Source organism: Coturnix japonica, chromosome 23, assembly GCF_001577835.2.
Source record: "Coturnix japonica isolate 7356 chromosome 23, Coturnix japonica 2.1, whole genome shotgun sequence".
Classification (NCBI taxonomy): domain Eukaryota; kingdom Metazoa; phylum Chordata; class Aves; order Galliformes; family Phasianidae; genus Coturnix; species Coturnix japonica.
The window spans coordinates 1,551-14,032 of NC_029538.1; the positions used below are offsets into that span (position 1 = coordinate 1,551).

Below are 12,482 nucleotides of genomic sequence, written 5' to 3' on the forward strand. Positions count from 1 at the left end.
CAGCAAGGCCACGCACTGGTACGTCTCCAGCATCACGTCCTGGTATTGTACTCACAGTGCAGGGTCCAGCAACGCTCACTCCTCCCTGCTGAAATACACAGCCACCTCTGCAAACGGCACAGGCACCTGCAAGCGCTCCTTGCTGAGCACAGCCAAGGCCCAGGGAAACAGCTTGGAGAGAAACTCCAGTATCCCACGGCTTCTCTTGTTCCAGCACAAATTGCTCGGCTGAGGACACTCAACTTCCCCCTGCAACTGTCATCTTTGCCTCCTTGCCCTCTTTTGGCTGTATTTCAGCTTAGCCCCTGCCCGAGATGGATGTGCCGTGGCTACTTGCTGCTCTGCTGCAGGCTCATATTAAACTGGAGCCTGCTGGGACAAGAGAAACAGCAGGAGAGGTGTGAGGGAACGCAGCAATCCCTGCTCAACCCCCACCTCACAAGGACTGCGAAGGGGCATTCTCCACAGGGGCGTAAAAACCAGCTGGGACTCAGATCAGCAGCACTGCTCTTACCAGCCTTCCTTCCCAGCAAAGCCAGTGTGATGGTGTTATTTCCCTCCTCAACCACTTTTCTTTTCCTCTTATCTCGCCCTTCTCTCAGCTGGGTAGGAAGCAGCGGAGCAACACTCCTAGCTATCAGATTAACGATCACAAAACTGACTCAAACTGGGAGGCTGAAAGAACTGACAGCGGGACTTCTGCCTCAACAACTGAGGCCACTTGAAAGCACGTGCCTAAAAACAAAGTATGACAGTGAGTCAATCATCTTACACCCAAAACAGAGCAGCACAAGCACCTCTTAAGCTCTCCTGCACAGCAGCAGGCTGCAGGACAAGCTCTCCCCTTGAGCAGGGATGCCTCTTGAGGTTACACCTGCACAGAGATCCTTTACAACTTGATATCAAGATACCTTGCTGATATAGATCCTTAGCAAGCAACTAACAGCTTGGTTTGAGCTTTCTTAGCTTTGCTAAGGTTTTATCTTTGTGCACACAGGATCTCTTAGACGCAAATTCTTGAACGCGTCTGGGACTAGGAGCGGATTCAGCTGTGCTGAGGATCCTTACCTCTGTGGTTTGAAGAGGTCAGACAGCAATGGGTCTGCTCTCATCCTCATGACACAGCAGGAGAGTGAACTGTAGGTGACTGTTTAACCCAGTCCTTCTATGTGGAAAATAACCAAGCGTATCCTGCCATCTCCAGTCTTGTTATATCACCCTTATATACTGAAGTACAGTATAGCTACCTAGCATCAATAAACACATTCCCTACTTCCCCCTTAGAGTGTGCATTGTAGCTGTATCCGAAACGACAGAACTTACAAACACAGGAGTTAACATCTCATAGAATCCTAGACTCTAATACCTCGTAGTAACGCTACAGTATGAATCGCACATTTTGTTTCCTCACTCCCACAGAGGGAAGCCTCTGAAGGAGCATACTCACAATTGATGGTATCAGTCAGCATCACCCAGCACTCCTCATGGAACAGCTTATCTAGAATATCAAAACACTGAACTCAGAGGTTCTTCCTCAAAAGATGGATTTTAATACATTTTTCATTCTGGTTTGGACACAGGAAGGGAACTGAGGTCTAGAATCCTTACGAAAGGAATCTAACACCACAGTGCCCCTTCATAAACCTCTTCCCTTTGCCACAACACAGGGGAATGAGGAAAGTGAACCTTCATCCTGGTTTTCCACTACCCCTCAGGTCAGTCCCTGGGGACATCTGGGACCCTCCTGGAGACACCAGGAGTCCCCAGGACCCTCACTGGGCCCGCCCCAGGCATTTTGATGCCACAAGCCCACTTGCACCCAGGGTGTATCTCTAGTATCCCACAGAGGGTGAGAGCCCAGGCAGGATGCAGTGTGATAGACCCACATGGCTCCATTGTGTGTCATGGGTGCTTCTCACTGTTCCTGGTTGAAGTTCTCAGAGGGGCACACAGAGCTAATAGCAGGCTGAGGACATGGCCAAGGGGCACTCAGGATGACAGGATGTAGCCACAGCTTGGGGACAGTGGTCAGGTGCCGGGGACATTCATACGGCAGGAAAAGACACAACCACAGCTTGGGGACATGGGGGGCAACAAAAGGGACCTTGCTCTGACCACTGGGAGCACGGTGCCACGGGTGAACACACTGCCTCCCACCTAGTGAAAGTCACGTCCTTGCTGCAGCTGCGTCCTCCAAAGGCTTTATCAGTGCCACAACCCACAGATCCCCCAAACAGGCAAAAAAACCACAGAATTCTGACCAAGCAATTGTCAGGAGCTTCCATCCGGTGACAGCGTTACTGTGAGGCCAAGGTCCCACAGGCCAGGAGACACAGGAACACTGCTGAGACACTGAGTGATCAGTAGCAGTGCTGCTGATGGCAGCATCAACTCAAGGGGACACTGCGCCGGAAAGGCAGCGACAATAAAGAACGCATCAGTGACAACCACAACCCTCAAGTCCACCGGACAAGCGCTGGAGAGTCTACCGGCAGTAACACTGCGACAAAACGAGCCAGGAGTCCACCCAGCTGCACAGCACTGCCCCACCGGGGTCCTCACTCCTCACAGCAACGCGCCACAGATGTAGGCAGGCAGGTGGGGTGACGGTGGCTACGGTGGCAGCCAACAGCACGCAAGTCACGGTCGCACCAGGCACAGGCAAGTGTGCGGTAGCAGCTGCAACAGCTTTGGAGCTTGGCCCAGGGGTCCCCCGAGGCCTTCCAAGCAGCCCGCGCAGACCCCACTGGAACGCGGCGTCGCCAAAGAGCATCAGCATCGACCCCGCAGCGGCCCACCTCTCGCCGCCAGCCCCGCTGCTGCGCAGTGAGGCTGCACACCCCCCGGGAGACCCCAGCCAGTGGCACCGGACACAACGCATACCGGACAATGCTAAAGCGCAGTATTTAGGTACCAGCCTCTCTTCTCCTCCTCCTACAGTCTCGACGCCTCCCCAGGAAACTTTCAGCACGCGCCCGGGTCCGGCTGCGGTCCCCCCCGGCTCCGGCTCCGAGTCGCTCTCCGAGGCCTCGCCCAGCACCACCGTGGTGAAAGAGAGGCAGCATGTCGCAAGAGAGAAACGAAAGGGAGGAGGGGGAAATCGCGGGGAGAACAGCCCCCGTGGGCAGCGGAGACCCGCCCTTTCCCGCGTTCAGGGAATAACCGCATAACAGCCCGCATAACAGCCCCGCGCTCCCCCGGACCTCACGGAGACCCCCCGCTTCCCCGCCCCCCTCCCAGCCCCACGCGGACCCCAAACACGTCCAGGCACCCGCAGCTCCATCGGAACGCCTCGCAGTCCCTCCCAGCCCTACGGGACCCCCACGCCCGTACGCACGCCAAGCACCACACCAACTCCACTCCCTCAGCCCGCGCCGCAGCCTGGGTCACGTGCACGCTCACCCATCACCGGCCTCGCGTCGCGTCGCGTCGAGCGACGTCACGCCTCCCACGCGCCCGGATGAAGGGCGCGCCAATAATAGGCAGCGTGAAACCAATCAGATGGCCGAACGGGGAAGGGTGGCCATACTTAGGACAAGGGGCGGAGGGGAGGGGCGTGAGGAGGCATGCAGGGCCGGAGCCTGTGCCTGCCGTGCGTTCGTGTGGTCCGGCGGTGCCGCCCGGTGTCCGCTGCTGCTCGGGGCGGCGTGTGCCAGGGCCCTCGTCGGGAAACACTGCGTCCTTCTATGGAAGCCGCGAGCGCTCGGCCTGCACTCTGTACATAAGGACGCGGCGATGACCGACTTGGTGTGCGCAGGGCGACGAGTCCGCTGCTGGGACACTGTCAGGGCGCGTAAGAAGTCGCGGTCCCTCCGTGTGTGAGCTCCCTCCGAGGACGAGAAGGCCGCCATCAAGGTTTTCCCCCAAGCCTTCTCCTGGCGCACGAGCACAGCCATCTCAGCCCTTACTGGTCGGGAAGAGGCTGTTCCTGGGCAATGGGGCGCAAAGCCAGGAGTCGGATGCAACGGGGAATCCCCTGATGTCCGATCATTGCCCCGTGACTACCCCGAAGCGAGCAGGGAGAGGGAAGGGGAGAACCTCCCTTCTCTTGTCTGAGGAAGAGGTTGCACCGAAGGCCTGAGAGAAGGGGTGAGCATGTGGGGAGTTGCCGGGAGTTGCACGCACAAGTTGACGCGGCACCCAGGCTTTTAGGATGAGACTGCCCGGAAATCAACACCAAACTTCCTTCAAATGACCCAGCTGAGGTTTTTACCAAGCAGCAGCGAGGACGGATACGAAGCATGCCAATTTTGGTGAACTTGCAGTTGGGCATCTTGTCTGTGCCAGACGTGCTTTGTCCTCTTATTTAGTGAAAGGGTAGTGGAACGTGCGGAATCAAACTCTATAACCCCACGTAAGCTTATAACAGCAGCTATGCTTCGTCATGCGCCCCAACGATGCGAGGAAGGATATCTCCTCCTCAAGAGGACTCGCACTCCAAGAAAGCTCTAGGGTACATATTTACAGACAGAACATTTTACATATTCATTACGTTTCACAGAAATGGGCTGGAATTCTGAGAAATTATTAACATATTGTCCGACTCTCTTGAACATGCGTCCTAAAAATGGGGTGGGGGTCTCCGGTGGTCATTGGATGAAGGCTAGTAGTCTACCCCGCTGTGAACTTCCAACCTTTTAGTGGGGGTAGTCCAAACCAGCTCGTACTGGTGTTATATGTTGAGACTGAGGCATTGTTTCACTCTCCTCTTCTACACAGGAGTCCATTCTTCTTTCTTATGCTTGATGGGGCGGCAAAGATTTCCGTGACTCTGCATTCTGTTCTTGCAGCTTACGTGCCGAAGCCGTCTTAGTCCTTCAGGTCGGACCCACTCCAGCTCTGTGAAAAGGCTGTTCTCACAATTTGGAAAGGCTGTTCTCATGCGTTCGCGGGAGCAGCCAGAAGCTGGGGAATGGTATGCAATGGCCCCTACTCTGACCCAGACCAAGGGTAGAGTAGAATTGGAAAATCGCAAGACATGCATTCTAGCCAGATTTAAAATCTGCTTCCAACTGTTGTGGTTTGTAATTTGGTTTGGTGTTGCTATCCACATCAGAACATCATGTGGGATACGGGAGTAAAGGAACAAGTTTTCTATTTTCTTTCTTTTCTTTTTCTGGTGGACAGTCCTTAATGGGCATGGGAGGGAGGAGAAGGCAGGGAGGGAGGCCACCCTGCCGCCTATACATGCCCCAGCCCATAATCCCCACCACAACATATGGACNGCCTGTATGGGGTCCATGGGGCCCATATGGGGTCTATGGAGGTTGTATGGGGTCTATGGGGCCCATATGTTGTTGTGGGGCCTGTATGGGGTCTATGGGGCCTGCATGGGATTGTGGGGACTGTATGGGGTCTTTGGGGCCCATATGGGATCTATGGGGCCTGTATGGAGTTGTGGGGCCTATATGAGACCTATGGGGCCCATATGGGGTTGTGAGGCCTGTATGTGTTCTATGGGTTCCATATGGGGTTGTGGGGCCTATATGGGGTCTATGGGGCCCATATAGGATTGTGGGGCTAGTATGACGTCTATGGGGCCCATATGGGGTTGTAGTGCCTGCATGGAATCTATGGGACCTGTATGGGGTTGTGGGGCCTTTATGGGGTTTTGGGGCCTATAAAGGGTCTATGGGTCCCATATAGGGTTGTGGGGCCTGTATGGCATCTATGGGACCCATATGGGGTCTATGGGCCCTATATGGGGTTGTGGGTCCTGTATGGGGTCTATGGGGCCCGTATGGGGTTTTGGATACTGTACGAAGTGTATGGGACCCATATGGGGTTGTGGGTCCTGTATGGGGTCTATGGGGCCTGTATGGGGTCTATGGGTCCCATATGGGGTTGTGGGGCCTCTATGGCATCTGTGGGGCCAAATGGGGTCTATGGGTTTGTGGGGCCTATATGCGATTGTGGGGCCTGTATCGGGTCTATGGGGCCTGTATGCGGTTGTGGGGCCTGCATGGCATCTATGGGGCCCATATGGGGTTGTGGGTCATGTATGGGGTCTATGGGGCCCTGTATGGGGTTGTGGGGCCTGCATGGCATCTATGGGGCCCATATGGGGTTGTGGGTCATGTATGGGGTCTATGGGGCCCTGTATGGGGTTGTGGGGTCTATATGGGGTCTATGGGTCCCATATGGGGTTGTGGGTCCTGTATGGCATCTAGGGGGCCCATATGGGGTTGTGGGGCCTGTATGGGGTCTATGAGGCCTATATTGGGTTTTGGGGATTTGGGTCTGTATGGGTTTGGGGTCTGTATGGGTTGTGGTGCCTGCATGGGGTTGTGGGGCCTTGTCACGGGTTACTTAGATTTAACCTATGCCCGTGACAGGGGAAGCCACCCCGGGGCCCCCCCACCGGGCCACGGAAAGGATGGGGGGAAAGGGGAGTGGGATAAAACAGCGACAATCTAAGGAGGAAAACTTATTTACTAATATGATATCGAAATACAAGATAACACAATATAATATAATTAAGGCTAACAATCGAACGAAACAGAGAGAGAGAATCTCCGAAAACCGAGAGGCCTATGTGTGAACTCTGGCGACGACGGCTGGAACGCTTCCCACTCTCCGAGAAGTTCGAGAGAAGAAGAGGCACTCCAGCCTGGGAACGAGATTATATAGAGTCCTGGTCCCGTGACTTTTGTTACTCCTGTTGTTCTCTGGGATATTGTATTCTGTCTTTCTGTGGACTGCACATTCAAGTAGAAGTATCCTATTGTACATGATGTTATGATGTGGAATACTGATAGCAAAATTACAAAACCATGACACAACCACAACCCTCAAGTCCACCGGACACAGCGCTGGAGGTTACCGGCAGTAACACAGCGACAACGAAGCCAGGAGCTCCCCACGGCTGCCAGCACTGCCCCACCGGGGTCCTCACTCTCACAGCACCCCACAGATGTCAGGCGGCAGGTGGTGACGGTGGCTACGGTGGCAGCCACAGCACGCAGATCACGGCGCACCAGGCACAGGCAGTGTGCGGTAGCAGCTGCCCCAGCTTGAGCTTGGCCCAGGGGTCCCCCGAGGCCTTCCAGCAGCCGCGCAGCCCCACTGAAACCGCGTCCCAGCGCCTCAGCCATCGCACCCCGCAGCCGCCCCTCTCCCGCCCCCAGCCGCTGCTGCAGCAGTGAGGTGCCCCCCCGGGACACCCCCGGCAGTGGCACTCGGGACACGCCGTCCTCTTCCTCCTCCTCCTCAGTCTCCGACGCCTCCCCAGGAACCTTCAGCCCCACCGCACGGGTCCCGGCTGCGGTCCCCCCCGGCTCCGGCTCCGAGTCGCTCTCCGAGGCCTCGCCCAGCACCACCGTGGGGGACAGAGGGGCAGCCATGGTCTGCAAGAGCAGAACGAAAGGGAGGAGGGGGAATCGCGGGGAGAACAGCCCCGTCGGGCACGGAGACCCCCGGCCCCTTCTCCCGAGTCTCAGGGGAATACCCCGCATAACAGCCCCGCATAACAGCCCCGCGCTCCCCCGGCCTCACGAGACCCCCCGCTTCCCCGCCCCCCTCCCAGCCCCACGCGGACCCCAAACACGTCCAGGCACCCGCAGCTCCATCGGAACGCCTCGCAGTCCCTTCCCAGCCCTACGGGACCCCCCACGCCCCGTAACGCACCGCCAGCCCCGCAACCACTCACTCCCCTCAGCCCCGCACCGCCGCGGCCCCGGGTCACGTGACGCTCACCCCCATCCACCGCGCGGCGCGTCGTGTCGAGTGACGTCACGCCTCCACGCGCCCGGATGAAGGGCGCGCCAATAATAGGCAGCAGTGAAAACCAATCAGATGGCCGAACGGGGAAGGGCTGGCCAATAGGAGGGGTGGAGGGGAGGGGCGTGCAGGAGGCCGTGCAGGGCCGGAGCCTGTGCCTGCCGTGCGTTCGTGTGGTCCGGCGGTGCCGCCCGGTGTCCGCTGCTGCTCGGGGCGGGTGTGCAGGGCCTCGTCGGAAACACTGCGTCCTTCTATGGAAGCCGCCGAGCGCCTCGGCCTGCACTCTGTACAATAAGGACGCGGCGATGAAAAACCGATTGGTTGTGCGCAGGGCGCAGCAGCTCCGCTGCTGGGACACTGTCAGGGCGCGTAAGAAGTCGCGGTCCCTCCGTGTGTGAGCTCCCTCCGAGGACGAGAAGGCCGCCATCAGGTCTCCCCAGAGCCTTCTCCGGGCCGCACGAGCACAGCCATCTCAGCCCTTCCTGTCGGGAGAGGCTGTTCCTGGGCAATGGGGCGCAAAGCCAGGAGTCGGATGCAACGGGGGCATCCCCTGATGTTCCGATCCATTGCCCCGTGCTACCCAGAAGCGAGCAGGGACGAGGGAAGAGGAGAGCCTCCACTTCTTGTCTGAGGAGAAGAGGTGCACCGAGAGGCCTGAGAGAAGGGGGAGAATGTGGGGTGCGGGAGTTGCACCGCCACAGTTGACGCAGGCACTCCAGGCTTTAGGTGACGACTGCCCGAGAAATCCAAACACCAAACCTTCCTTCCAAATGAGCCCCACGCTGAGTTTTACCAAGCAGAGCGAGGAAGGAAGAAGCATGACATTTGGGCCTTGCAGGTGGGCATCTTTCTGTGCCAGAAGTTCTTTGTCCTCTTAATTAGTGAAGGGAGTGACGTGCGGAATCAAACTCTATAACCCACGTAAGCTTATAAAGCAGCTATGCTCGTCATGGCGCCAGATGCGAGGGGGATATCTCCTCCTCCAAGAGGACTCGCACTCCAAGAAAAGCTCTAGGTACATATTTACAGACAGAACATTTACATATTCATTACGTTTCACAGAAATGGCCTGGAATTCTGAGAAATATTACATATTGTCGACTCTCTTGAACATGCGTCCTAAAAATGGGGTGGGGGTCTCCGGTGGTCATTGATGAAGGCTAGTAGTCCTATGCCCCCGGGCCCCTGTGAACTTCCAACCTTTTAGTGGGGGGTAGTCCAAACCAGCTCGTACTGGTGTTTTGTTGAGCCGAGGCATCTGTTTCACTCTCCCATCTTCTACAACAGGAGTCCATTCTTCTTTCTTATTGTTGATGGGCGGCAAGTTTCCGTGGACTCTGCATTCTGTTCTTCAGCTTACGTGCCCGCAAGCGTCTTGTCCTTCAGCGTGACCCACTCCAGCTCTGTGAAAAGGCTGTTTCTCACAATTGGAAAGGCTGTTCTCATGGTTTTCGGGAGACAGCCAGGGCTGGGGAATGGATGCATGGCACCCTAACTCTGTCCAGCAAGGGAACGAGAATGGAAATGCAGACACTGCCAACTTCTACCAGTTTAAATCTGCTTCCAAACTGTTGTGGTTTGGTAATTTGGTTGGTGTTGCTATTCCACATCAGAACATCATGTGGGATAACGGGAGTAAAGGACACAAGTTTTTTATTTCTTTCTTTTTCGTGGACAGCCTTAAATGGGCAGGGGGAGGGAAGCGGCAGCGTGGAGGTTGGAGGCCACCCTGGCNTTGAGAGAGATTCGGATCAGTGCAGGCTTCCCGATGTGCTTTTGCGTTGGAGCCACTGCCAGCGCCTCTTGCGCTGTGACTGGTTTTAGGCCTTGACTGCGTTCTGTCTCTTGGGCTGTGACTCTGCCCGTAGGCCTTGGCCTGGTTCCGCCAATTGGGCTGTAACTCTGCGCCTTATAGGCCTTGTCTGTTACTGGCCCGATGGCTGCAGCCCTTACCTTCACACCAGCTGGTGCTGGCCTGTCTGACTGCCAGCCATGACTTTCAAGGGCCTGACTAGTTCCAGCTCTTCCAGGCTCGTGGCTTTAGATCTCTAGGACTAGAACCGAACTCTTTGCCTGTGGCTGTGGCTTTATCCGACATGTGGTGCCATCATCTGTGCTGTAGTTGCAGCTTTATGCCCAGCTGTCTTGCTTCTTGGGCTGATGGCTGCGCCTTCAGGCTATTGAACACCAGATCACTTATCAGGCATTGCATATCTCTGATCAAGCAGCTTTGATGTAATTCAATGCGCAGGGTCCCCTGCAAGCAGGGCAAGCATGCAGAAGCAGCGTTGCATTTTTTAGCCCTGTATTCCACAGCCTGATCTCTCCCCTTGGTTCCTCAATTGGCGATATTCAGGCTCACAATATTCCCGACTCTCTCAGTAAAACATACTGGATCCCCATCCCTTCCGTTCCCTTCCCTTCCCTTCCCATTCCCTTCCCTTCCCTTCCCTTCCCTTCCCTTCCTCTCTCCCCTCACTTCCCTCCCTTCCCTTTCTTCCTTCTCCCTTTCCTTCCTTTTCCTTCTCCCTTCCTTCCCCCTCCCCCTCCCCTCCCCTTCCCCCTTCCCACTACCATCCCTCTCCCTCCCCTCCCTCCCCTTCCCCTCCTCCTCCCCTCCCCTCCCTCCCTCCCCTCCCCCCCTCCCTCCCTCCCTTCCCCTCCCCTCCCTTCCCTTCCCCTCCCCTCCCCTCCCCTCCCCGTCCGCTCCCCTCCCCTCCCCTTCCCCTCCCCTCCCCCTCCCCCTCCCCTCCCTCCCCTCCCCTTCTTCACCTTCCCTTCCCTCTCCCTTCCTCCCTTCCCTTCCTTTCCCTTCCCTTTCCTTCCCTCCTTCCCTTCCCTTCCTTCCTTCCTTCCTTCCCCTTCCCCTTCCCTTCCCATCCCTTCCCTTCCCTTCCCTTCCCTTCCCTTCCCTGTCCCTCCCTTTCCCTTCCTTCCCTTCCCTCCCCCCCTCCACCTCCCCTCCCCTTCCCCTCCCCTCCACTCCCCTCCCCTCTCCCTCCCCCCCCTTCCCCTTCCCTTCCCTTCCCTTCCCTTCCCTTCGCCTTCCCTTCCCCTTCCTTCCCTTCCCTTCCCTTCCCTTCCCTTCCCTTCCCTTCCCTTCACTCCCTTCCCCTCCCTTCCTTCCTCATAAGCCCTGTCTCCAGACCACTCCACCATGCTTTGCAGGCGAGCAAGCGCACGCCAGCAGCCAGCACACACCGTGCTTCCATCCGCACACAACGCACACCACACCACTAAAATGAACTCACACAGCCAGCACCAAAACCACGGTCCTTCATCCACACACGCACAGACCAGCACTATAACCAACACCACCGAGCATCGAACACACGTTGCTTCATCCGCACACAACCATCCACCACATACTATACCACACACAGCCAGCACTCCGGCAATACAACGTGCTTCATCCCGCAACAGCATCAGACCACACTTATACCAAACTACACACCCTGCATCGGAACACAACGTACGCTCATAACACACACTGTGCAGACACACACTATAACACACACACCCTGCATCGCAGAACACACGGTACTTTCATAAAACACACTGTGCAGCACACCACTACTATAACCAAACACACAGTCAGCACCGGAAACACACGGTCTCATCACGCACACACCACAGGCACCACACCTACTAGAACCAAACACACAGCCAGCACTGGAACACGACGCTGCTTCATCGCCACACCCACAGCGCCACACATCCATAAACCAACACACAGCCGCATCGCGAAACACGTGCTTCATTCTGCCACAGCACAGCAACACACACTATAACCAAACACACAACCAGCATCGGAACACACGGTGCTTCATCATACACACTGCCAGCAACACACACTATAATTAACACAACAGCCAGCATCGAACAACACGGTCTTCATTCTCGCACACAGCGCAGCACAACACTAATTAAACACACAGCCAGATCGAAACACGTGCTTCATCCACACAGGGCACAGCAACACACACTATATAACCAGCACACACCAGCATCGGAACTCACAGTGCCTTCATCCCACACTCATAACCTCACACCACACTATAACCAAACCCACGCAGCCCGGAAGCTCCCACCTCCCCCTCCCCAGTCCTGTATTTTTACACCGTTCCCACCCCACACTTGAACCAAGGGAACCACGGCTCGCCAGCGTGCAGCTTGGCTTCTAGCAAACAGCAACTCACACAGTCATCAGAAGCTGAAAGAGCCCTCAGGGAAAAGCCAACTCAAGGGGCTTAGCACGGGGACACTCTTCTCCTGCCCGCCGCTTCCCTTCCTCTGGTTTTCTTTCTGTCCGGTCCTCTCAGAGAGCAGGAATGGATCACAGCCTGTCAGCAGCACTTTCGGGTTGCTTGAAAGCCAAGCGTTGGCAAGCGAACAAGAAAATGGGGAAACCTGACCGTGTCAACGGGAGAAATTTGAAAGCCGACCGCCTTCATCCCCTGTGATTGCCAGCCGAGCGTGGGACGTTCTACCACACAGAATCACAGAATCACAGAATCACAGAATACCTGGGTTGGAAGACTTCAATGATTCATGTAGTTCCAACCCCCCTTTGCCTGGCCAGCGCCACCAAACATCATGCCTTTACTAATCAGGATTTGCCCAACCCTGTCCAACCGGTCTGAACACCTCAAGGATGGGCATCCACAACCTCCCTGGGCCAGCCCTGATTCCCAGGACCATAACCACTTCAACTAGTAAAGAACTTCCCCCTAACACATCCAACCTAAATCTTCCCGTCTTTT

The 12,482-nt window shown here is 56.3% G+C and overlaps 1 protein-coding gene across 3 annotated transcripts; it reads right to left on the reverse strand.

Annotated features, from left to right (window-relative positions):
- Positions 1-6,688: 6,688 nt before the first annotated feature.
- On the reverse strand, positions 6,689-7,900 carry BLOC1S3 (biogenesis of lysosomal organelles complex 1 subunit 3). 3 transcript variants are annotated; one of them, XM_015883195.2, is made up of 2 exons: positions 7,696-7,900; positions 6,689-7,346 (listed from the first exon to the last, which is right to left on the reverse strand). In XM_015883195.2, the coding sequence occupies exons 1-2, from the start codon at positions 7,699-7,701 to the stop codon at positions 6,792-6,794; spliced, it is 561 nt and encodes a 186-aa protein (XP_015738681.1). In that variant the 5' UTR covers positions 7,702-7,900; the 3' UTR covers positions 6,689-6,791. The 3 variants fall into 3 exon arrangements, with proteins under 3 accessions (XP_015738681.1, XP_015738683.1, XP_015738682.1); XM_015883197.2 differs by having other exon boundaries at positions 7,649-7,741; XM_015883196.2 differs by having other exon boundaries at positions 7,627-7,741.
- Between the last annotated feature and the right edge of the window lie 4,582 nt (positions 7,901-12,482).